This window comes from Xyrauchen texanus, chromosome 12 (assembly GCF_025860055.1).
Source record: "Xyrauchen texanus isolate HMW12.3.18 chromosome 12, RBS_HiC_50CHRs, whole genome shotgun sequence".
NCBI lineage: Eukaryota > Metazoa > Chordata > Actinopteri > Cypriniformes > Catostomidae > Xyrauchen > Xyrauchen texanus.
In genome coordinates, this window is record NC_068287.1 from 39364072 (window position 1) to 39390630 (window position 26559).

The 26559-nt window shown below is 37.7% G+C and overlaps 2 protein-coding genes across 9 annotated transcripts in view; one reads left to right on the top strand and one right to left on the bottom strand.

Moving 5' to 3' along the window:
- Positions 1-23545, top strand: part of LOC127652392 (myocardin-related transcription factor A-like) — a 58566-nt gene extending 35021 nt beyond the window's left edge. For 7 of the 8 annotated variants that reach the window (XM_052138503.1, XM_052138500.1, XM_052138507.1 and 4 more), the window contains 15 exons: positions 5779-5834; positions 5938-6013; positions 6665-6826; positions 8952-9112; positions 10948-11070; positions 11530-11780; positions 12396-12564; positions 12730-13152; positions 14543-15082; positions 15420-15620; positions 16004-16120; positions 16455-16601; positions 18360-18446; positions 19708-19765; positions 19876-23545. In XM_052138503.1, the coding sequence (XP_051994463.1) occupies positions 5779-5834; positions 5938-6013; positions 6665-6826; positions 8952-9112; positions 10948-11070; positions 11530-11780; positions 12396-12564; positions 12730-13152; positions 14543-15082; positions 15420-15620; positions 16004-16120; positions 16455-16601; positions 18360-18446; positions 19708-19765; positions 19876-20423 (3119 nt within the window). In that variant the 3' untranslated portion in view covers positions 20424-23545. The remainder of the gene's footprint in view (positions 1-5778; positions 5835-5937; positions 6014-6664; positions 6827-8951; positions 9113-10947; positions 11071-11529; positions 11781-12395; positions 12565-12729; positions 13153-14542; positions 15083-15419; positions 15621-16003; positions 16121-16454; positions 16602-18359; positions 18447-19707; positions 19766-19875) is intronic. The other variant, XM_052138506.1, reaches the window with a different exon arrangement.
- LOC127652397 (protein shisa-9-like) overlaps positions 1-26559 on the bottom strand; it is a 293861-nt gene that overhangs the window by 136624 nt on the left and 130678 nt on the right. The window lies entirely within an intron of this gene.

A 26559-nucleotide genomic window follows, 5' to 3' on the forward strand; every position in this document is an offset into this window, starting at 1 on the left:
ATTAATCATTAGCTCTTAACAGACTATTCAGTTTGTACCCTGACTTAAAAGGTTGAATTAAACGTGCTTACTAACAATAAAGGGGAAAAAAAATCATCTTTTAGAAATACTTATAAATGGCAATCACTGAATTAAAGGGAAAAACTCCTTATATTTTTATTGTTTAATTACACATTTCTCTGCAAAATATCCTATTGTTGTCAAGTGTTTTTGTCTTGTTTTCCATTTAAAATTGTCTAAAAATCCTTAAATCAATATACATTTACCTGAGAAGTATGTTGCTTCTAATGTATAATTTAAATGTATCTTGATTTAAGGATTTTTAGATATTTTTAAATATTAAAATTAATTAAATATTATATAAAAAATTCTCAGATAACACTTTTTTTCTTCTTCATAATAGCTGCTTAAGTAAATGTACATAAGTAATTTTAGATATTTATATTGGAAAAGAAACCAAAAAAGACATTTTTTGCATCGTATAATGGGCTAAGACTACACCCTCTCACCTTTTTGTTCCATCTTTAACTCACAAAAACAAACTCTTTTTCTTTATAGAGCTGCATATCGCCGATTTCCTTCACCATAAGATACACATCGTGACACTCATATTATAATTCACTATGTCACGAGTAATCACTATAAACAAAATCTAGCTGCAGCAAGCGTGCGCCAGTGATGATTGTCTCCGCGCGAGACCGTGTATCAGCCGGGAGAAGTTTGAAACTCTCTCGTGCGGTTTTTCACACGACTCATTTAAGCGACTCTGACCGCACAGACAAATGCCAGTTTCGGAGTTTGTGCTTATTTATACAGCTCGCTTCTTTATTATTTGAACTTTAATAAAGGATGCATTAAATACAGTTTATAACGTGATTCCTTTTTAGGCGCTCTGACAGGCAAGTTTTGCTCAAGCGGAATATAAAATTTTAATATAAAATCTTACAGGTAGCCAATGTAACGATGATAAAATGGGGCTAATATGATCATATTTCTTGGTTCTCATCAGCACTCTGGCTGCTGCATTTTGAACCAATTGATGTTTATTTATTGATCTTGCTGGACATCCTCCCAGTAATGCATTACAATAATCTAGTCTTGAGGTCATGAACACATTAATTAGTTTTTCGGCATCAGCAACAGAGAGCATGTGTTGTAATTTAGCAATATTTCTTAGGTAGAAGAATGCTGTTCTACAAACATTGGTAATTAGATTTTCAAAGGACATATTGGTATCAAATATAACACCTAAGTTCTTCGCTGTTGAAGACGATCTAACAGTACATCCATCGAGAGTAAAATTATATTTTAGCGGCTTGTTTTTATATATTATATATTTTATACTAATAATTAGTACCTCTGTTTTGTCTGAATTGAGCATAAGGAAATTTCTGGCCATCCAATCTTTGAGTTCATTGATACACTGCTATTTTGGAGAATTGTGAAATTTAGTCAGGTTTTGAAGAGATATAAAGTTCGGTATCGTCGGCATAACAGTGGAAACTTATTCCACGATCCCTGATAATATCTCCCGTGTGAAGCATATACAAGGAGAAAAGCAGAGGCCCTAAAACTGATCCCTGTGGCACACCATACTTATGTTTGGTTTTGACAATTCCTCATTTACATAGACAAAGTGGTAGCGGTCTGATAAAATGCCAACATAATTCTCTAACCTATTTAAGAGAATGTCGTGATCTATCATGTCGAATGCAGCACTAAGATCTAAAAGCACTTTTTTTTTACTACTCCTATTTACTATTTCTCTGTAGAAATGAACATAATTGGGAGGACTCTACCTTTTACAAAATTAAATGTCTTGGATACAGCACAAAGACTCCAAATTTGTACATCTGCAGTTGAAAAGGGGTACAGTGCACTGATTGGATTTGTGCTCTTGATTTTTCTTTTTTAACCCGATTATATAAGTCACCTCCAAAATGAAGAAGGGTGCTGGTTGACGTCATGTTTGAGGGGGCGTTGGAGCTGAAAATGATGAGACCGTTCACACACATGAAGTGGTTATTCACAAAAACCATATTCCAGTTTTCTCTCTCTCTCTCTCTCTCTCAAATACACACACTTCTTTCCAACACTTTTACTTTCTCTCTCTCTCTTTAGGCAGATGGCTTTATGTGTCATGGTTTCAGGGCATTTTTGGCTGTGTGTATGTGCAATGATGTGAAAGGAGCCATTCACTGCTGTGTGCACTATGACCCATCCATCCATATGTCCAACCATTTTTCTGTCCTTGCTTTTTCTAGGCTTTATGGCTATATCATTTATAAACCAATAGGGTTTTGAAAGCTTCTTACCATTATAAAGTACCCTGTAGTAGAAAGAATGGATAACTGTCTAGTTCTTTTAAAACATGACGTCGATAATTGGGGGAATTCACTAAGAATGAATTGTGTCCAATAAAAGCACCATTCATTTGTATGTGCTGGTTTAGAGCCCAATTCACTAAAACCTAGCGCACACTACACGACTCAAGCTCGTCTTGTAGGGTACAGAAAAATGTCTGCAGCATTGAAGGTCCTAATGAGCACAGTGGCCTACATCATCCGTAAATGGAAGAAGTTTGGAACCACCATGACTCTTCCTAGAGCTGGCCGCCTGGCCAAACTGAGCAATCAGGGGAGAAGGGCCTTAATCAGGGAAGTGACCAAGAACCCGATGGTCACTCTGACAGAGCTCCAGCATTTCTCTGTGGAGAGAGGAGAACCTTCCAGAAGAACAACCATCTCTACCATACAGGCCTGATTGGTGGAGTACTGCAGAGTGGCCAGACGGAAGCCACTCCTCAGTAAAAGGCACATGACAGCCTGACTGGAGTTTGCCAAAAGGCATCTGAAGGACTCTGAGAAATAAAATTCTCTGGTCTGATGAACTCTTTGGACTGAATGGCAAGCGTCATGTCTGGAGGAAACCATGGACCGCTCATCACCTGGCCAATACCATCCCTACAGCGAATCATGCTGTGGGGATGTTTTTCAGCGGCAGGAACTGGAAGACTAGTCAGGATCGAGGGAAAGATGAATGCAGCAATGTACAGAGACATCCTTGATGAAAACGTGCTCTGGACCTCAGACTGGGGCGACGGTTCATCTTCCAACAGGACAACGACCCTAAACACACAGCCAAAGGAGTGGCTACGGGACAACTCTGTGAATGTCCTTGAGTGGCTCAGCCAGAGCCCAGACTTGAACCCAATTGAACATCTCTGGAGAGATCTGAAAATGGCTGTGCACCGACGCTCCCCATCCAACCTGATGGAGCTTGAGAGGTCCTGCAAAGAAGAATGGGAGAAACTGCCCAAAGATAGGTGTGCCAAGCTCGGAGCATCATACTCAAAAAGACTTGAGGCTGTAATTGGTGACAAAGGTGCTTCAACAAAGTAATGAGCAAAAGCTGTAAATACTTTATATATTTGCAAAGATTCCAAACAAACTTCTTTCACGTTGTCATTATGGGGTATTGTTTGTAGAATTTTTAGGAAAATAATGAATTTAATCAATTTTGGAATAACCGTACGTTCACACCAGAGGCGGCGAGAGCGTCAAATCGACCGGAAGTCATTCATTTTCAATGACAGCCAGCGTCTCTCGGCGGCGAGAAGCGGCGCGGCGAGTCTTGGGCGGCGTGGGCGTCAGATGGAAGTTCAAGTGCAGTCAACATTATGGTAATGAGCTGTGACGCGGTTCGGCGGCAACCTATTGGAATATAGAAGTGCTCCGCTGTAGCGAAGTCTAGAGAACATAACCGTGTAAACTTTGGTTCCCACCAAACATTCGTTCCGAAGATAAAATGGAGAAACGAATTATTGCCGTGACGGGTTTCCCTGTAATATATGACCAAGACCACAGTTTTTATTACAAATGTATTTTATTTTGATAACAAACAACTGTAATTTTAATTACTTTCTGCCATCGATCGATTTCTTATTTTCACATTTTAAAGAGTTCATGAGTATATACGCTACTTGTGATCGGTCGGCAAAAAGTAAATGGTCGACATGTCTGGATGTTTAAATTGCGGCCCCCTTTAAATATAGTTCACAAAACAAAGCATTCTGAACAAACGTTGCCGCCTATTTCAACTACGTCAGAGCGTCCATGAGCGTCCTTGAGCGTCGAAGGCAGGGCAGCCAGAGCGAATTTGGACGCTCTCGCCGCTTCTGGTGTGAACGTACAGTAAGGCTGTAACATAACAAAATGTGGAAAAAGTGTGTGTGCGCGTGTGTGTGTGTGTGTGTATATATATTGTAATAGCCATAATTAGCTTTTTTTTTTTAAACTAGCCTAGTTTTAAGATTTACACATTTTAATTTCATAACAAATTTCCATGAAATAAAATTTCTATAATTTTTAACAAAATAAAAAACAAAACTTAAATATTTATTTTATTTTGTAAAAGATTATTCAATTTAAATGGTTATTTGATAAATGTCTTTATTTGTTGTTGGATGAGCAACACACAAATACTGTTACTGTTACAAACAAACATTTCCTTTGGCAGTGTCCGTCAACAGTCATGGGCAGGGCCTGTACAAATTGACATCACTTTGTACAGAATCTGCGAACGGCTTGTTCTGAGACAGTGCTTAAGATTAATGGGGACTGGGTGGATTTTCATCATTATAGGGTGGTTGTGTACACACACTGCCAACACACATTTATGTTCAAACAACATGTAAAAGTGAATTTGAATGGGTCCCGTTTAAATAAACCACAGGTATTTTTTGGACACATTACTCGTCCCACACCATTTACAGAAGTGAATAATACCTCAAATCACGTGTCTTGTTGAGGAGTGGTGTGCCATTTCTTTTCTAATCAATCAATCAGACTGACATTTGTTTTCCCATAGACTTGCACTGAAGGAGGGACTGTAACTTATCTAGCAACCAGAATAGCATAGAGACTTGTGTTCTTTTGACCTGTACCGAAAAGCAACCACCTAGCAATGCCATAGCAACACCCTGGCAACCACCCATAACACCCTAACATTGTGACTTGCACAGGCAAGCACTACTAACATTTTCTTCAATAAATGTAAAAATCTACTTCTTTATAACACCTGCACACATTTTCAGCACACGGCAACTCCTCAGACTGTGAACCTGCTTGATTAAACTCTCTTTCAGGTGTGTGTGTGTGTGTGTGTGGCGTGTATTTATCACTTTGTGGGTACCAAATGTCCCCATAAGGATAGTAAAACCCGAAATTTTTGACCTTGTGGGGACATTTTGTCGGTCCCCATGAGGAAAACAGCTTATAAATCATACTAAATGATGTTTTTTGACAACATGTGTGTGTGTGTGTGTGTGTGTGTGTGTGTGTGTGTGTGTGTGTACAGTATATATGCAAAAGTGTGCCTGCTGTGAAGAGGTGCATTGTAATAGAGAATATATTGCTTGGAAGTTTCTATCAAATGCCTTTAACAAGTCTCTTTTTGTGTCATTCTTTTTTCTTTTCTTTTTTGCACTTTCTCTTTCTTCCTTGTCCTATTTCCCAAGGATGAGTTGTTGCACTGCTATACAAAAATTTAATTTTTACTTAATCAAAAAAAGCTATGAGAAATATTTGCATTACAGTGAATCGTTAATACTTCCTGTTATCTGCACTACACAAATAACAAGTTAGCTATTTAAGATTGATCTCATTTACCAAAAAATATTTCCCATCCTTACAACTGTTTCTGTGACAGAGTTTTTTTGTTTTGTTTTTATTTTATTTTTAAATTAATTTATTTTTGTGTCTCTTTTTTGTCCTCCAGCACTGAAAAGTTCTGCTTCCTTTCACGAGCAGAGACGCAGTTTAGAGCGAGCCAGGGTGAGAAATTCTCCACTACAATTTGTATTTTTGGGACTCATTTCTTGATGAATGAAACAAACAAACCTAAAACTCTCTCTCTTTTACTTCCTCTATGTTTCAGACTGAGGACTACCTGAAGAGAAAGATCCGCAGTCGTCCAGAGAGATCTGAGCTGGTCAGAATGCACATTCTAGAAGGTGTGTCTTCCACACAGTAACACGCATCTGTCATCGAGGGTCCAGGGACTAATAAAGGCATACATGGGCATACATTCACACTAGTTTATTTAATTTGTCTACTAACTTTGTCTATGTCCAACAGTCCATGTACATGCATCACAGGAGATTTATGTCATTTTTGTTGAGACAAACATCTCATATTTCATCTTAAGAATGCTCTTCAGAGAGATCTTTGTCGACTTGGTTAACAAGTACACTATATTTTGAAAAAGCGTGTGGTGTGGTGGAAATGACAGCAAAACACTCACAATTTATAATGGATTTTCATAGTTTAATATTAAACTTCTGCGTCTTGGACGACGCTAAACCAATAAAATCTATAGATGAAAAGAATTTTAAAAATATCAAAAATAAATAATGAATTCCTCATAAAAAGTTTCCCTGGCAATTTTATTGTGACCTTTATATGACAAAAAGAATATACTTGAAATCTGTATGTTTTAATACAAATCCACTCCTGGGACATGAAATTGCCAGAAGTTGAAGAAACGCCATATATCTATTATCCTTAGTGATAAAAGTGGAAAAAAGTTCCAGATTATTGTGCCAGATAATGATCCAGATTATTTATGTATGTGTTTTAATGTGTATGCAATTTTTTGTGTACAGAGACGTCAGCGGAGCCCTCCCTTCAGGCCAAGCAGCTTCTGCTGAAACGAGCACGTCTGGCAGATGATCTGAATGATAAAATCTCCCAGCGGCCCGGCCCGATGGAGCTCATTCACAAGAACATTCTCCCCGTACACAGCAGTCTCAAACAAGCCATCATAGGTACTGAATTCAAGCCATTTACAGAAATGTGTACAGTGGCCCTAAAATGTATTTGGACACTTAAGCAGCACTTGCTGTAAAAGTACATTAAAAGCCACTCTTAAAGGGATAGTTCACCCATACACTCATGCCATCCCAGATTTGTATGACTTTTTCTTTTCAGAACACAAATTAAGATTTTTAGAAGAATATTTCAGCTCTGTGGTCCATTCATTGCAAGTGAATGGTGGCCAGAACTTTGAAGCTCCAAAAACCATATAAATGCAGCATAAAAGTAATCCATATGACTCCCGTGTTTAAATCCATATCTTCAGAAGCATTATGTGGGGGTCAGAAATTAAGATCAGTATTTAAGTCCTTTTTACTATCAATCCCCACTTTTACTTTCACATTCTTTGACCATTTTGAAAGTGAAAGTGGAGATTTACAGTAAAAAAGGCCCATTCACTTGCATTGTAAGGACCAACAGAGCTGAAATATTCTTCTAAAAATCTTTGTTTGTGTTCTGCAGAAGAAAAAGTCACACATCTGGGATGGCATGAAAGTAAAGGATGAAAGTAAAGGATGAGAGAATTTTCTTTTTTGGTTGAACAATCCCTTAAACCACATTTGAAAATATAACTAATATCAAATCATGTGCCATTTATTTTCAAGAACCATAGCACAAGCACACTTTGTAAGCAAAACCTTTTACCAAGAACTTGGTGTTGTTGGATTTTAAATGATAAAACAATAGATATACTGTTACAAATTAAGATAAAAGTATTTGGAAATGTTCTGGTTGTCAAATGTTTGTAGAACATGTTGTACACATGTTGTTACTCTGATAGGGCACTTTGTGTGGCATTCTTTAAGAGGGGCCACAATACCTAGAGTTACAGATAAGTTTGAACAGAAGTCTTTCTAAACTTTAAGACAGTGGCTACACTTATTGAACTTTGAAACTTTCTTTCATATCTACTCTCATCTCCACTAATGCTCATCTAAATCCCCTCATTCTTTATCTACCCATCTTTATCACCTCACTTCTGTCTCTTCTTTTTCACTGTTCTTACGGTTGTGACTGAATTGAGCTCCGTTTTAACGTTAGCTTTAGCGATCGAGTGATCTAATGCTCCCAGTCATATCACAGACTCAAATATCGGCATTTATATTCCTTGCACTCATCACTTCCCCTGGATGGTTCCCTTTTCCTCTCACTTTAAAGCCACGCACAGGCACACCAGAGCCCACTCCATCACATTGTTAGCGAAATGTGTGCATTCATCTTCATATTTACATCCTGCCTTGTTCCTGCCGCAGTGCAGAGGGCGGTAATTAAATGCAGAATTATGGTAACGAGATCGGTGTGCATCAAACACAGTTAAATTAATTAGAGGGGCATTTACATTCATGTTAATATTCGCAGCTCTGTGGCGGACTTAGTCCATTAACTGTGACGTTTATGCAGTGTCATACAATACTGCACCGTGAAGGAATGCTCAGATCATGTTTGAAATGCAATTTAAAATGTTTTTAATCCGTAAATAACGTAATTAAGGACTTGCTGATTATCAGCATAATAACATACTCTCAGATCATGCTCAGATGAAATGAAAATATCATTTTTTTAAAGGTTTAAATGTTTTATTATTCACTCTGGGGCAGTATTACAGCAGAGTAAGTGAAATATGGAAGCAATGAACTAAGCGTAAGAAGTTGTTTTTTTTATCATGTTGTTAAAATGCCTTACTTTTTCTTGTTTGAATTGACTTGCTAATGTTGTTTGCTAAGGAAAGCGTCACTATTTTTATTGCTCATACTTGGCATTAGAGATTTGATCAAATACTCTCACCTTAAATATGAAATTTTGCCATGCATTTACAGTATGCTATGGACATAAATGATACCTCGAATCATGTGGCTTGTTCAGGAGAGGTGCGCTATTACTTTTCTAAGCAATCAGACTTATGATTTTTAATAAATGGTTGTAAAAATCCCATAAACTTACAGTAAAGGAGGGGCCCAAGCCATACCTAGAGACGAGAGTATTTTGACTTTGAATTGATTGAGTAACTCTAACAATCCTTATTTTAATCCTTATCTATTTTTTTATTTCACTCTTCCTCTGTTCTCTTTCTATCAGAGACAGAGTTTCCGAAGGTAGTTGTGGAGAGCTCTTCGTTTGATGAGGAAAGCAGTGACAGATTCTCTCCGGATCAGATACTTTGTCAGCACTCTCCTTTCAGCCCCGCCCACTTACCCTCTCCACCTGAGACACTGGCCAATAAAAGCACACCCAAACAGGTGCACTCACTCTCAACCCCTGTACTATACTTCTGGCCAAAAAAAATGCTGTATTTTAAAATTTATTGTCTGGCCTCGTTTACCGCCATTTATAAGTGCCTTACTGTAACCAAGATTTTAAAATAAATAAATAAATAGAGACAATTCTAATGTATTTTCTGTAAACTTCCTTATGCCACAAATGCTGTATGTTTTCCCAATGCTGTGTTTATATACACTCAAAAATATGTACTTTCCAGTCACCAGTGAAGTATACACTAATGAGCCAAAACATTATGACCACATGTCTAATATACTGTTGGCCCTCCACGTGCTGCCAAAATAGCACCGACCCTCCAAGGCATGGACTCTACAAGACCCCAGAAGTTGTCCTGTAGTATGTGGCACCAAGACATTAGCAGCAGATCCTTCAAGTCCTGTAAGTTGCGAGGTGGAGATGCCGTGGATCGGACATTTTGGTCCAGCACATGCCACAGATGCTCAATTGGATTGAGATCTGAAGAATTTGGAGGCAAGGGAAACACCTTGAACTCTTCATCGTGTTCCTCAAACCATTCCAGAACAATGTGTGCAGTGTGGTAGGGCGCATTATCAGGCTGAAAGAGGCCACTGCCATCAGGGAATACCATTGCCATGAGGGGGTGTACCTGGTCTGCAACGATGTTTAAGTAGGTGGCATGTGTCAAATTGACATCCACGTGAATGGACCTGGACCCAGGGTTTCCCAGCAGAACATTGCCCAGAACATCACACTCCCTCCACCGGCTTGTCGTCTTCCAACAGTGCATCCTGCTTCCATCACTTCCCCAGGTAAACAACACGCACATATACGGCCATCCACGTGACATAAAAGAAAGCGGGACTCATCAGACCAGGCGACCTTCTTCCACTGATCCAAGGTCCAGTTCCGATGCTCACGTGCCCATTATAGGCAGTTTCGACGGTGGACAGGGGTCATCATTGACACTCTGACCGGTCTGCGGCTAGGTCCCATAAGCAGCAGGGTGCAGTGTGGTTCCTCCCATTACCACCATTCAAATTTTCTGTGCAACAGAAGACCTTCTGTCAGTTCGGACCAGACGGGATGGCCTTCGTTGCCCTCACGCATTGATGAGCCTTTGGCACCCTGTTGCCAGTTTGTGGTTTGTACCTCCTCGGACCAATGTCAGTAGGTAATCACCACTGCAGACCGGTAGCACCCCACAACCCTTGACGTTTCAGAGATTCTCTGACCCAGTTGTCTGGTCATAACAATTTGCCCTTTGTCAAAGTCACTTACTTCTGCCCATTTCTCCTGCATTCTACACGTTGACTACTAGAACTGATTGTTGGTTTAGCATCTAATCTTCCCAGACCTTGATATGTTTCCTTGTTAAGAGATGATCAGCATTATTTACTTCACCTGTGAGTGGTCATAATCTTTTGGCTCATCTGTGTATACTTATGCTAATTTGCATATTTACACTATGCAATATAACACCAGACATATTGTAATAAATATATGCAGGCTCCACTTTCAGTAAATCCACCCTATGGTTAATAAAGTAATAATCTTTCATCAGAGTACAACACACGTTGATGTCTATACGTAGTTCTTCATGCTCACTTAGCTCTCTAGAGATGTGAATTATCCACAGCACACAGAGTCTCCATTCGGCTCATTAAAGTTCCAATCACGAACACCTTTGCACACACTTATGCAAACACACAAGCAATATGCGATTGTACTTTATCATCTGCAAACATTTGTGTTTTGTTCCGTTAGTCACATTTATACACGCATGTAGTCTCAAAGAGTTCCTTAATTTTATGTACTTCTTGAAATTCTCTTTTAGGTTCCGCCCCCTCCTCCTCCTCCTCCTCCTCCTCATACACTGCCAAACACAGCTGGCCCTGCCCCTCAGCTGAAACTAGCCAATGGGACAACTGGCCAAATGCAAGCAACTGCATTGCAAAAGGTGACAGATTTTCCTCATCTACACTATAATAACTGCAATCACATATTTTAAAGGGTTTCTATTGTGTCCTAACCAGAAGCAATGCAATTAAGCCACAAACTATATAAATCTATATAAATGTTTTCCCTCTTTCTTCTGCTAAACACACCAGTTGAACAGTTGAAGACATGTGAAGCTCTTTCTTTAAAATAAGTCCTATAAAGGCAGCAAAAAATGTATCCATATTACTTAGTTGTTTAATATGTCTTCTGAAGCAGTGCAATCGCTTACTTAAATATTTCTCACCCAAACCTGCCGTGTCGCTTCTGAAGACATGGAGTCTTATGGATTACTTTTTGTGTGTGTGTGTGTGTGTGTGTGTGTGTGTGTGTGTGTGGTTATTATCCCTTCACTTGGGATGGTGGTTTGTAGAATTAACATGTTATCATTATGCTGACATTTATCATCTGTCTCTTTCAGGGTGGTAAAGGGACTAGTGAGCGCACTGGTCAGCGTTCTAAGAAGGTGCGAGACAATAAACCAAAGGTAAAGAAGCTGAAATATCACCAGTATGTTCCTCCAGATCAGAAAGCTGAGCGTGAGCCTCCAGCCCTGCTTGACTCCTCCTACGCCAAACTCCTCTATCAGCAGCAACTCTTCCTCCAACTACAGATCATCAACCAACAACAGCAAAACTACAACTACCACACCATCCTTCCCGCCCCACCCAAGTAAGACACACCTCTATACAGTAAATGTGCTTACCCAAAGAATGGCACTATTCTGTCACACATATGTAATAAACATTTTACCAACAGAGACAAAAATGTTCCGGAATTTAGTTTCCTGCTCTTTTAACCCTTTAAGCTCAGATGTACCTGCCAGCATAATTATGAAAATATAAATAACTACAGTCTTGACCAACACAAAATATGTATCGTTTTAAAGCTTAGAAGCTGTACTTTACAATGCATGTAGCCATTATGACCAAAACCAAATGCTTTGAAATCTGCAGACAAATGTGTTGTTTTTTAATTTTTTGGCAGTTTTTTTAGGCTGAGAGTCTCCGAATTTATCATAATCTATATACTTAAATTTTTTTAAAAGTTTTCCTTAAAATGATACTAAATATGAGACCATTCTTGTTTGCCCCCGCTAGGTTAAAAGCCTTTAATGTTGGGTATCCCATTGAAGCAGAAAATCTTTAAAAACAACCTCAGAGCTTAAAGGGTTCATATATTTTAAAGGCGTTAACTAGATGTATTTGTATGTACTGAAACGGTTTTATTTTATTTAAAAAAAATGTGTAACAATATAATGGATTTGTGTTATGTTTATGTATTTAGGCCTCCAGCTGATCAACAGCCTGCTACAGCCAATGGCCCTTCACAGTCCAGCAATGCTCCACCCTCTCAATCAGCATCTACTAATTCAACAAGCCAGAATCACCAGACTACTGCAAATGGAGGCGGGATTAATATAGGGCCTTTACCTATCAACCTGGAAGAATTAAAGGTACCAACACCTCCTGCTATCAGTAATCAACTTGTGTTTATATCAGAATACTTGCATAGTTGTTATTCTGCTTTCAATACTAGTTACTGGATGGCTTTTCAATAATTGGGCAAATGTTATAAGGGAACTGATTTAACATCCTGTTAATCTCTTTATGTCCTGTAGGTGGCAGGCCTGAAGCAGGAGTTAAAACTGCGAGGATTAACTGTCTCAGGCACCAAAAATTATCTTATTGAACGGTTGAAGAATTTTCAGCAGCAACATGGCGGAAACGGCATCACCAATGTGCCAACATCATGTAAAACCAACAAAGCTCAACCAACACCACAGCAGTCAGGCATTCCTTCAGCCCCTGTTGTGGGAGGAGCCTCTTCCCCTTACCATTCAACAGACAGCAGCATGAAGGTTCCTACCTACCCATTTGTTTGCAATGTAGAAAGGGTGCGAGCTCATACCACAGCACCACAGATAATGCAGTTTGGCAGCACTAGCTCCTCCCCTCCGGTTTCCCCCAACCACTCTGAATGCTCATTGACTGGAATGAGTCCAGATGAAACAAGTTGTAATGGGGAAGCTTTTGGGGAAATGGTAAATTACTCTCTTTGTCTTCTTTATTTTCTTTATACAAGTCATTAGATAGATTGAAAATGATTGCTACTAAATTACTGATCCATTAATGCATGTCAAAGTGTAAAAAATTATATTACAGATGTCCTTTATCAGTCAATGTAAATGATATACATACTGAAATGAGGCAATCACTATTACTATTGTTTGTTCTTTAAAGAGCCATGCCAGTATAATAGGTAATTTAATATGCACTTCAGTTTTTAGGTTAAAGGAATATTCCGGGTTCAATACAAGTTAAGCTCAATCGACAGCATTTGTGGCATAATATTACCACAAAAAAATCATGTAAAAAAATTGTTTAGTTACAGTGAGGCACTTACAATGGAAGTAAATGGGGCAAATTTTTGAAGGGCTTAAAGGCAGAAATGTGAAGCTTAAAACTTGGATGTGACTTTGCACAAAAAAGTCAGTAAGCCATTTTATGGCTATAATTTTGAAACAGTGAGTATTTTAACATTTACGGATTGGCCCCATTCACTTCAATTGTAAGTGACTCACAGTAACCCAGATTTTAAGTCAAAATAATGTTTTATGGTAATCAACATTATGCCACAAATGCTGTCGATCGAGCTTAAAGGGATAGTTCACCCAAAAATGTTGATTCTCATTTACTCACCCTCATGCCATCCCAGATGTGTGTGACTTTCTTTCTTCTGCTGAACACAAATGAAATTTTTTAGAAGAATATTTCAAGTGAATGTTAAACAAAATTTTGAAGCTTCAAAAAGCACACAAAAGCAGCACAGAAGTAGTCCATATGACTCCAGTGGTTAAATCCACGTCTTCAGAAACTATATGATAGGTGTGGGTGAGAAACAGATCAATGTTTAAGTCTTTGTTTTTTGTTTTTTACTATGAATGTCCACCTTCACTGTCTTCTCTCCTAAGAGTTCTTCTTTTGTTTTTGGTGATTCACATGCTTCATGCACACCACCTACTTGGCAGGGAGGAGAATTCATACTAAAAAAGGACTTAAATATTGATCTGTTTCCCACCCACACCTATCATAACGCATTTGAAGACATCGATTTAACCACTGGAGTCTAATAGATTACATTTATGCTGCCTTTATTTGCTTTTTCGAGCTTCAACGTTTTGGTCAACATTCACTTGCATTGTATGGACAACTGAGATATTCTTCTAAAAATCTTTGTTTATGTTCAGCAGAAGAAAAAAGTCCTATACATCTGGGATGGCATGAGGGTAAGTAAATGAGAGAATTTTCATTTTTGGGCAAACTATCCCTTTAGCTTGTGTTGAACCTCGGCAGATTCCTTTAAAGATTTAAACACTTAACTCTAATGGTTAAACTGTAATTGTTTTTCTTTTTCACCTCTGTCCTCTCCAGGTGACCTCTCCTCTGACACCACTCTTCTGGCAGCCTTCACCTCCTCTCCCCATCACAGTCAGCATTAAAGAAGAGCCCGACAGCCAGATGTTTCCGTCCTCCTGCTGCCTGGTGAAACAGTCTACTGCTCCCCCTATAGACAAGGACCAAATGCTCCAGGAGAAGGACCGGCGCATTCAGGAGCTCACACGCATGCTGTTGCAGAAGCAGCAGCAGGTTGAATCACTGCGCTCGCAGCTGGATGGCAAACATGTAGGTGCGCCAGTCCAGGTGAAAGAGGAACCTCCTGGTGTCAACGTGGAGATGGTCAGGGTGACCATAAAAGAAGAGGTCCTAGAGTTGGAGGAGGAAAGTGAGATGGTAACAAAGCCACAGGTGTTCCTGCAGGCAGTGCAGGCGCAGACACTTACAGCAAACGAGACAGAGCAAAACCGGCAGCAGCAGCTCATAATGCAACAGAATCAGCATAACCTGCAGCAACGAGCACATCAGAGGAAGAGGAAAACAAACAAACAACAGAAACTGCAACAACAAAAAGAAGTGAGCACAGTCTTTCCTTAACATGACATGGTAACTTTACTAATCAGAGTTCAAGAGAAAGATCACCCGAAAATTAAATTTCTCTCATCATTTCCAAACCTGTATGACTTGCATTCTCATGTGGATAAACATAAAATGAGATGTTAGGCAGAAGGACAGCCTCAGTCACCATTCACTTGGAATGGTTGTGGAAGAAAGCAATGAAAGTGATGCAATGAAAGTGAATTTTTTTTATTGTATTTTAACTGTTATTAAAATGGAAATTATGGAGTGTCTCGCTGAGTGATGTTTTTGCTAACCTTCTTATTCATTTTTTATTTTTTTTTTCTCTCTCCAGCTGTTGCCTCAAGCACTTACCAACCAACAGTCAAGTCCCACTTCTTCATTCCCAGTGGACATCCTTAAATCTAACTCTCCCCCCACAATAGTGACAGATAGAAATGGCAACCAATTCCTGCTAACACTGCCCAATCAAAACACAGAGACACCAGCCATAGGACACCCCCAGGACAAAATAACCAATCATATCACTCTGCAGGTAATGTGTTATTTTTTTCTTTATGCTTGAACGGTTCGCCCAAAGATGAAGATTCTGTCATTTGCTCACGTTTTTCCAAACCTGTATGACTTCCTTTCTTCCGTGGAACACAAAATGCTTCAATCTGGCATTATGCTAATCCCAGTCACTGTTAACTTTTATTGCATCTTTTTAACATTGAATAGGTGAAAGGTGACTGAGGCTAACATTCTGCCTAACATATCCTTGAGTGTCATACAGAAGAAAGTCGTACAGGTTTGGAACAACATGAGGTTGAATGATGACCGAGTTTCCATTTTTGGCTGAACCGTTTGTTTAAGGTTGTCAGACTCTATAAACCTCTGTAATTGATTTGTAATCACTGACATTTTCATTATTTTCAGAGATTACAGTCCATACCCAACAAGTTACCCAGCCAGTCAGTCGCTGAATTACCTAACAACAATAGCCTATCTGAAGAGCCTATGCAAACTGTCATTTTAAAACAGCCAATTAAAAAGGTTGGTACAAGGTCACTGTTGTGCAGTTTATGTAAGAATAGAATAGTCATTATAATATAAGAACAGTTTTGCTTTTCTTCAGTATGTCAATGTACTTGAGAGTGGGTTCTATGAGAACGTGGCAAATGTGGCCGCCAATATAAATTAATGATATGTATAATGCAGCATTACTTATTCTTGATTAGTCATTGAACATGGTTAGGGGGCTTTTAAACTGGCTGATTGAAATACTAATGACTAGTTACTGTCATCAATGTTTAAATGGAGACTGCAGGCATGGGCTATTAGCCTATTAACATGGTGTCTAATTGAGATGCATATTTGACTTTGACAGGTGTTAAAGCCAGAACTAAAATTGTCAACCAATTACAAAGCGGCAAACAGTGCAGCCATCTCAGCACCACTCAATCTCCAACCATTCTTCTCTTCAGTGGATTCCATAAACAACAGTGAACCGGCCCGCTCTTCTCCCAATAACAATGTAAGTGCTTTCTTTGTTTATATACTATAACCAATGTAAAAAAATATTGTAATCCACTGCAAATCACAAATGATCTAAAATTGTAATCATCATGATTTAGTATCACATAATTATGATTTAGTAATCTCAAAAATCATGATTTAGTATCTCATAATTATGATTTAGTATCTCAAAAATCATGATTTATCATCTCATAATTATGATTTAGTATTTCAAAAATCATGATTTAGCATCTCATAATTATGATTTAGTATCTCAAAAATCATGATTTAGCATCTCATAATTATGATTTAGTATCTCAAAAATCATGATTTAGCATCTCATAATTATGATTTAGTATCTCAAAAATCATGATTTAGCATCTCATAATTATGATATAGTATCTCAAAAATCATGATTTAGCATCTCATAATTATGATATAGTATCTCAAAAATCATGATTTAGCATCTCATAATTATGATTTAGTATCTCAAAAATCATGATTTAGCATCTCATAATTATGATTTAGTATCTCAAAAATCATGATTTAGCATCTCATAATTATGATATAGTATCTCAAAAATCATGATTTAGCATCTCATAATTATGATTTAGTATCTCAAAATTATATATTTTGATATCATAATTTTGACTATCTCATAATTATGACTGTATTTCAAAACTATGACTTTGTATCTCATAATTTTGACCTACCAAAGCACAATCTTTTTTATGTGGTGGAAATGGGCTTCCATAATTTGTCATAAAATGTCTTCTTTAGCCATACGATCACTGTGTGTGAGGAACAGATCAAAACTTAAGTCATAAATGTGACTTTTTTTATGTCATGGTTTTGACTTTATATCTCAAAATTATGATTTTGTCATCTTTTTTAATCATTTTGATTTACCAAAGCACTTTTTTTTTATGTGCAAAATGCAAAAATAGTCTTCCATAATATAACCTACATTTACTTGAGAAACAAAATAACATTATTTTAACTCTTGTGTTCAAAGAAAGATTGCAAAATTAAGTGGTTTATTCTTAAATATATACATATTTAAAAAAAATTGCCAATAGTGTAGAAATTAAAACTTAATTGCAGCCTTTTGAGGAATTGATTTATGTATGGAAAAATCTGTTAAACGAAGAGGAGTAGCTTGTTGCAATGCATTTTATCAATGAAAGATACATGCCTTGCTGTTTTAGAATTAAAAAAAAATACTTTTTACAAACTGTTTAAACGGCATCCGCCTATGTAAACTGTAGACGACAAGGCAGGTTCACCGTTTTGGAACAGAGCTTATGACTTGTCTGTGCTGTAGTCTAAGTATAAACCTTATCAGTGCCAGCAGGACTCTTTTCTAAAGCTAAATAACAAAATCTGTGTCGTACAAGATAGGAATTATAATAAGAACTTCAGATGAGTTTTGTCTCAGTTTTGCTGCTGTGTATTGCACAGATTCTATTATTGCAGCACAGATTTATATGTCTGTAAATATAAAACGAACTGAGCTTGTTTGTGGTTACATCTTAAGACCTCTACGTGTTTGTGCTTAAATCACTCAACATGCACATTTACTGTTCAGATTTGCCAGTATCATGCAGCCCACATCCTCAAACCTGTTTAAATGTAACTGTAAATGTTGTTTTCTTTTTTCACTTTTTGTATTATTTTTGTCACTCAGACTCTCTTCAGCCCCTATTTTAAACATAAATTTCTTATTTCCCACTGCCCCAACGCACTCCTTTAAAATGCATTCATCTCTGTCTGTCAGGAGAACATGTGTTTGAGCTTGGACCAGCATGCTTTACTCTCCCCTTCTACCTCCACTTTGTATTCACCCACAAATCTTTGTCATCAGGTACTGTCTTGTCCACCATTTCTTTCTGCAATATGCACTAATCCATCTGTCTTTTTATTTCTGTTGCTGTTCAGTAAGATCTGTTTTGATTTGGTATTAGCGTAGTTGACCTGTTATGTTCCATGAATAACTACTGTAAACAGAATTACGGTTATCGTGTTGTTATTTATGACTTTATTAATTGAGAGGCTACATGTAATATTTGTACTTAAGAATTAATTTGTCTCACTACAGAACCATTTAAAACCTATTTTCCAGTCTGGTAAGAATAATACACTTTTCCCTTTAAATTAAGATTATTTGACTTACCCAACTGGCAAATAGGTTTTCCTGGTTTGAAGCTTAAAGGCCGAAACCTACTTCACACAATTACACGAACGCAGATGCAAAGGATTGGGCTACGCTTGGTTCTGTTGTACATACTCTTCGTGTGCTCTTGTGTTGCTCTGGTGGTTACAAACCTCTCACCACAAGGGGGCGATAGCCTTTTTTTTAGGTGCAACGAAACTGAATTAAGAAATATTTGACCCTGTTGTCCGGTGTTTTAAGAAGTCAAAAAAGCCATCCCAACATGTCCAAAATGGCTGGATATCCATTGCTAGTTGCGGCATCTCTGCTGCGGACGCCTTTCCATCTCTTCCTGCCTCGGACAAATTGGTCCCGTAGTTGTTTCCATTTTCTCTTTACAATCCGTTATCAGAATTTAGGGAAGCTGCAATTTTTTGCCAAGCATTTTCAATCGCTGTTTTATTCGAATGGCGAGGGGTCGTAAATGTGTTTGTATAATCTAACTTGTTCGGCAAGACTCTCCTCAAATTGCTGCTCCGCCATGACAGTTGTTGACTGAAAACAGAAAATCTGCTCTAGCGCCCCTTGCGGCAACGCTGAGAATGCAGCGTGTACTTCCGTTGAGTTTTGAAATGAGCGCTGGCACATTTCACTACACAACGTCGCGTGGAATCGAGCTTGCGTAGAAAGGTGCTTCTACATTCGTGTACTTGCGTGAAGTATGTTTGGGCTATAGACCTCGCTACATTTTGTTAGATTTCTCTGAAAACAAGACTTGGGGTTAAGTTAGGGTTTGTTTTAACAAAGATTAATATATGCTGTTTATAAACATATTTTGTTTAATATTAGTTTTTGATACCTAATGCATTAACTAATGGTAACAAATAAAACCTTACTGTAAACTGTTACCAAAAGATTAGATTATTGATTCAGTCCTTTGTTTGTGTATCTGATGGTGTTTGTGTTCTTGCAGGAAAATGGCTGCAATCAACAGGCTGGTGACCTGTTTGACATCCTAATTCAGTGTGGAGGTGATGTTTCATGCTTTATTTAAATATTCATTGACCAGAGAACAGTAGATAAGCTTTTATTGATTGAGAAATGGTATAGCTGCTCACCCTCTTGGTTTGTTTTCCAACAGAAATATCAGAGAATTTCAAAGCTGCCCCTGATCCTGTTCTAGAACGGCTCCGCCCAAACACGCCCCTTTCATCCAGCTACGCCCCTCTCAATCTCTCCACCCCTCTCTCTGACCGGCCTACCAAAACTTTGATTTTAGAACTGCAAGCTCCCTCGTTCGAGACACGCAGCAGTTGTGACTCAAGAAGTGGGCGTCTTGAAGATTTCCTGGAAAGCACTACTGGCAAACCGTTGCTGGGAGTGGAGCCAGGAGGACCTACAACGCTAATTGTCGACCTTCACAACCAAATGCTCAGTACTCCAAGTATCCTAGACCTTCCACGGTCCCCAATGGATACATGTGATATGAGTTTTTCTTGTAACTCGCCATCAGATTTGGTTGGCTCAACCCCTGCCAATATGGATTGGATGGACAGTACTGGACAGTATGGAATGGGCGGGGCTGGAGGGGAGGGTCCAGAGATGGTATATATGAACGCACAAGTCTCCTCTAGCTTATTTTCCGCAGACTTTCTCGACACTTCTGATCTGCACTGGTCCAATTTATAGCCCAGTGGGACTTACGATTTATCCAAAGCTCATGATTAACTTTCTTCACAACAGGTTTTATATTAGTTTTCAACAGTTACTTTTTCACTTATTCAACAACTACAGATTCTTATAACCAGGGTTGGGGAGTAACAGGATACATGTAATGGGATTACATATTTAACATACAAAATATAAGTAACTGTGTTCCACTACAGTTATCATTTAAATAATTGGTAATTCAAATACAGTTACATTCATAAGGTATTTTGATTACTGAAGAGATTACTTTGCATTTTATTGTATTTGTTTCATTTAATATTTAGTCTTTTCAGATGGAAAACATTTATACATATAAATGATGCGTTACAAAGTGCATTTGAACAGCGGTGAAACACTTTCTTATGATGACGAGCAGACAGAGACGTAAGTTTGGAGCAGAAGAAATAGAAATGTATCTTGTGTAAATTGTTAGCTTTATGCTAACGTTACCAGGTACGATCATATTTTTTTATCAAGAAAATTCACGTTGGATCATAATTTCTTCTTTTTTTTTCTAGAAAGTCCTTTGATATGAGTGCAAAAATCTTATTCTTGATAAACATTTTTGTATTTTTTTCGAGTAAAAATATAAACAAAATCCTTAAAACAAGATCAATTTGATTGATCTTGTTTTAGAAACAACACTGCATAAGATATTTAGGTTTTTCCGAGAATGTATTTTTAACATGTGTATTTTGTCTGACTGCACTGGGAGAGTTTTTATAGTCAAAACAAGTGAAAAAATCCACCAGTGCTGAAGAAGTAATCCAAAATATTTAGAATATGTTACTGACCTTGAGTAATCTAACGAAATACATTACAAATTACATTTTACAGCATGTAATCTGTAATCTGTAGTGGAATACTTTTCAAAAGTAACCCTCCCAACCCTGCTTATAATGGTTTAGCCAACTTTGATTACTCTGTTACACTTTAACCAATACGCACACCCACCCATGATAGTCACACTTGGCGTTCCCTCACAAAAATTGAGAGTTCATGGCAAATTTGTCGCAAACTTCCCACAAATTCGCCACTGATCATTTTCACCAGCAAATGAGCTTTGAAGTTTTTCTGGCAAATTATCCATTGTTGCCAAATGTTTGCTGCAGGTTCACCACTACCGGTGAAGAGCTGCAAACTTCGGGCAAATGTCTTTGGCAAATCACAAGCTCATTTGAATCTGAAAATAATGAGTGGCAAGTTTGCGGCTAGTTTGCCAGAACTCTAGATTTATTGTAAGGGTCATCATGAGGTCTATTCAAAGTATTGTTTTTAAAATGTCATCTGTTGTACATTAGAATGAAATTTAGCAGATGTTTTCACAACGTTTACAATTTATAATGCAAGTGAACTACTCTTTCTAAGAGTCTTAGCTGCTGTTTGTACACATCTGATGCTTAAAAAGAGCGTAATGCTGTAGTGATGATGCGCTATTCACATTTGTCTCGGCGACAAACGTGTGCTTACTGAGACATTCAGACAAGAAATATACATGTTTTTTGCCTCAATATTGGCAAATTCACATACAGTATGATTTTTTTAAGCAACTTATTTTAACAATTTATAAATCCAACAGGAACAGATAACGAACTGCTTTTTGAGCTTGCTTCACCAAATATAACTGGCCAATTTTTGCATATTGGTTATCAAATATGCATCTGAATATTACTATTTCTAGTATTTTGATATTTCATTCTGCAAAAAAATAGCACATGCCAGGAAATGTCTTTTTAAAATCTAAATATATCAACAGCTGTTAGCCATTAAATAAGCTGTTAAAAAATCTGTTGAGGTGCCAGAAAAATGTGCTATTTCATGAGTTACGTAGATCGCAGAAAACTGTTAGCGATTGCGGCTTAAGTTATAGTACAAAAATTATGTTACTTTAGAAAAAAAATGACATTTTGAATTTTTGCATTTTTTTTCCTAGCATGTTAGCATTTGCTAGCCTTGCTACTTAATGAGAAAAGGTTATCGCAATCAGAAACTTGAGCGTACAACAAAGTTAAGTCTTCTGTTACTTATTTTTCTAGCTAGTTTTATGTTACAACATACTTTATATGCCTACCCTTTAAAACAAATCTAGAGTTCTGACAAACTTGCCGCAAATTTCCCACTCATTATTTTCACATGCAGTTGAGCTTGCGATTCGCCGCATATGTTAGTGGTAGTGGTGAACCCGTTTGCGTTTGGCGACAATGAAGACTTTGTGGCGAATTTGCAGCAAGTTTGTAAAACCTCTCGATTTTTGTTAAAGAAATCATATGACAAATGTGAGTTTTGCCATCTTAAAAAAAGGTATTTCTGCTTTGTTTTTTTTGCAGACAAAATAACTCCATATATCTTGCCCAAAACTTGGATGGTGTATAAGACACATTGAGTGCGAGAAACTTACTTTATTACATTGCATTTTAATTTTGTGTTTACATGTTTGTTTGTTATCTAAAATTAAGATGCTTGTGCCTTTCAAACATTTTGCATTAATCTTGAAATGGGAAATGTAAAAATATGTTTTACTGTAAATATGCTGAATTGTATATAAGTTTAACTGTTATGCCCATCGCAGTACACAGTGTACTGTATGTACTGCACTGTATTTTATCAATCCTCTGTTGGCAGAGTTTTGATAATAGGATTATGAGCCAATGAGATTATGAATGTTTCTAAAAATTATTAAGAATGTGTAGATTTTAGTGTACAGAAGATTCTATACAGATATAGCCAAAGTGAGGCATAATCACATCTAATCAATAAGCAAGATTTAATTTACAAGCACCCTCAAACACACTCGTGTATATTTTTTTATGTTACTCTGTAAGCGCTTTATGCATTGCATGTATATTTAATTTTCGTGGTGTGTGTGTTATTGCATATTGCATATCAGCTCAGGAACCTACGAATTGTACAGTGTGTGTGTGAGAAAGAGAGAGAGAGAGAGAGAGTGTGATGTCATTTGGGGAACAGCATTACTGTCTTCAGTATTCACTCTCTCCATCTGTCTGAATTTGCACTAACAGGGTTTTGGCTGTGGTCGAGCCCAAATAAAATTTCATATCCAGTCCACTGTTCCCTGCTATATGCTGGACATTGAAACTCCACACTGCTGTTTCATTGGCTAACTGTGTTACATGGTGGAGCCTCTCAGTGCTTAATCTTTATGATATTTATTTTTTGAAAATAAAATAATGTTTCATTTTTGTGCTTTCTAGCAGAGAAAGTTCTGACACTAAAATCAAAAGAAGTAATTCACTGCTGTCCAGAGAAAAAAAAAGTTGCATACTCTAATATTTGTTGGCCCGCCTTTAGCGTTGATTATGCCATGCAATCGTTGTGGCATTGTTTCGACAAATTTATGCAACATTTATTTCCATCCAGATTTTTATCCGAGATCTTGTATTGATGACGGGAGAGTGTAACTGCTCTGTAAAGTCTTCTACAGCACATCCCAAAGTCTTTCAATGGAAAGTCGGGACACTGTGGTGTTCAATTCATGTGTGAAAATGATTCCTCATGCTCTCTGAACCCAATTTGAGCCTGATGAATCTTGGCATTGCCATCCTGGAATATGCCCATGCCATAAGGGAAGAAAAAAGTCCATTGATGGGATAAACTGGTCATTAAGTACATTCAGGTAGTCAGCTGACTTCATTTTTTTGCCGCATAACATTGCTGTACCTAGACCTGACCAATTGATGCAACCCCAGATCATAACACTGACTCCAGACGCTTGTACAGTGGGCATATGCATGACGGGTGCATCGCTTTTTGCGCTTCCCTTCTTATCCTGACGTGCCCATTGCTTTGGAATAGGGTTAATCTGTACTCATCAGACCACATGATCTTTTTCCATTGCTCTATGGTAAATGGTCTGCACTTATATAGCGCCTTTTTAACCTTTAACGGTATTCAAAGCACTTTATGACGGCAGAGCTGCCATGCAAGGTGCTTGCCTGCCATTGGGTTGCTACTTGGGGTTCAGTGTCTTAACCGAGGCATGTGGAGTCGTGTGGGCCAGGAATCGACAACCCTGCTATTGGTGGCCAACCCGCTCTACTACCTAGCCTCACTAACAAGTGGCTTTCTTGTGGCCACACAGCTGTTTAGTCCCAATCTTGTAAGTTGTCGTTGCATTGTGCATGTGGAATTGCTCTTACTTTCACGAGGGCTGGGCGAAATGGCAAAAAAATTATTTGTAAAAATGTATGGATGATTCACCGTTTGATTTTTCAACCGTTAATTGTAGTCAACTTCACATGATTCAAAAATACGTTTTATTTATTGGAATAGAATTTGACATTTATAAGATGATACAAGAATACATACCCTATGTATTCTTAACAGATGTGCAAGAAAAATGCTGAAAAGTGCATCACATCACACAGGTACAAATGTACTCTGGACTAAATTTAATGTCTTTGTAGGGGGAAAAGTCATGACATAAGAAAGCAAATATAGTGCAAACTTGACTTATTAACTGTGAACATGCAACTATTTAGTAAAACGAAGAATAACAAACAGCACCTTTCAATAGGCTGTTACCATTGAAAACATACTGGTACATTTTTCCCTAAACCAAGTCAACTCAAAAGTCTAGACAATTCAAATAGATTTCTTCTCTATTTAAATGTAACATTTTGGCTGAAGAAACAAGAGAAGTATTATTGCATTTAAAAAACACCAATCCAGTCTATCTACAGTTTAAGGCTTCAGACATGCTCTGTGACAGATTACAATGTTCCCACCTGTACTAAACCCCTCTCAGATGGGGCACTTGTTGAACTCAGCTTCTTGTCTCTGCCCTTGGTCCAATTGTTGGAACACCTGAGCAGTTGTCCCAAGCAGAGTTCTGTTTTCCTCTATACAGAGACGTCAGCTCTGATGATTCCCTCCAACATGTCATCTTCTATGTAAGTTGTTTGGAACCTGGGATCCAACAGAGGAGCTACGCTCAAGAGTTCACCCGTGACAGGATCAGTGTACTTGCTGTTGAGGTTTGACACACTCACATATGCTTCTCCTGACAATGCATCAGTGAACTCTTGCAGATGACTCCAGGACATCAATATATTGCCATGTTGGAACAAGCTGCCTAGTTTTATTTAATCAGAGCTCATGACCTGATCTATGGCTTTCTCCTGTTCCAAAACTCTCTCTATTGTCTTGAGCCCACCTGGTTGGGGATTCGCTAATGAACTGATGGGGAGGCAGGCCAAGCTCAGCCTGTGTTGACACCAGTTCTCTTCTCCTCTTCCAGCTGAATGAAAATGCACTAACAAGCTTTTTGCACACTGCAATTGCACAGTCGACTCTTTGATCCTTCACACCATGTTCTGTTAAAATAGAATACAAGAAAGTACATTTGAAATAAGTTTATTCTTCTATGTGACAAAGACAATTTTCAGTTAGTATGAAATGTTCATTATCGACTGAGCTAATTACAATTGTTAATGTTAATACCACAAAACGCATGTGGAGGACTCCAAATAACAAGCACGAAGCATTTTAATTATAATTTAAATAAATATACTTAAGAAATGTGAGGATTTCTATTGTCCTCCTTAATGTATTTACAGTTGATTTAAAAACAGAATTTTCTCAAACAAAACTTTAGATAAATTAGTGAATCACACATACTCTCTCACTCTCTACACACACTCACACACGCAAGAGGCTGTACCTCTTTAAGTCACACACACACTAGGGATGGGTGATACCACTTATTTTCTGTTCAAGTACAATATCATCGATACCAATACTTCTATTAAATTGATATTTATGCAAATATAATTTGTCATAATTCAAGTCTTTTTTGTTTTTTACATTTGTGAGCCTAAACATGAAATTATTACACTTCTGTTTTGTTTACCCTTAAAAACAAAATGAACTATGGATTCACTGCAGTCACTTTACATTAACTATGGAATTCACTTGAACCATAGGTACCACCATGGTTACTACTACAATATGACTGTGGTAAAACCATGGTTTCAGCCCCCAAAAAACATGGTTAATGCAATATTACTTAAATAAAACCATGGTTAACTATTTCTTTAATTGCACACAAACTCATAAGAAATGTCACCTTTAGATATGTTGTTATTTTAGTGTGAAT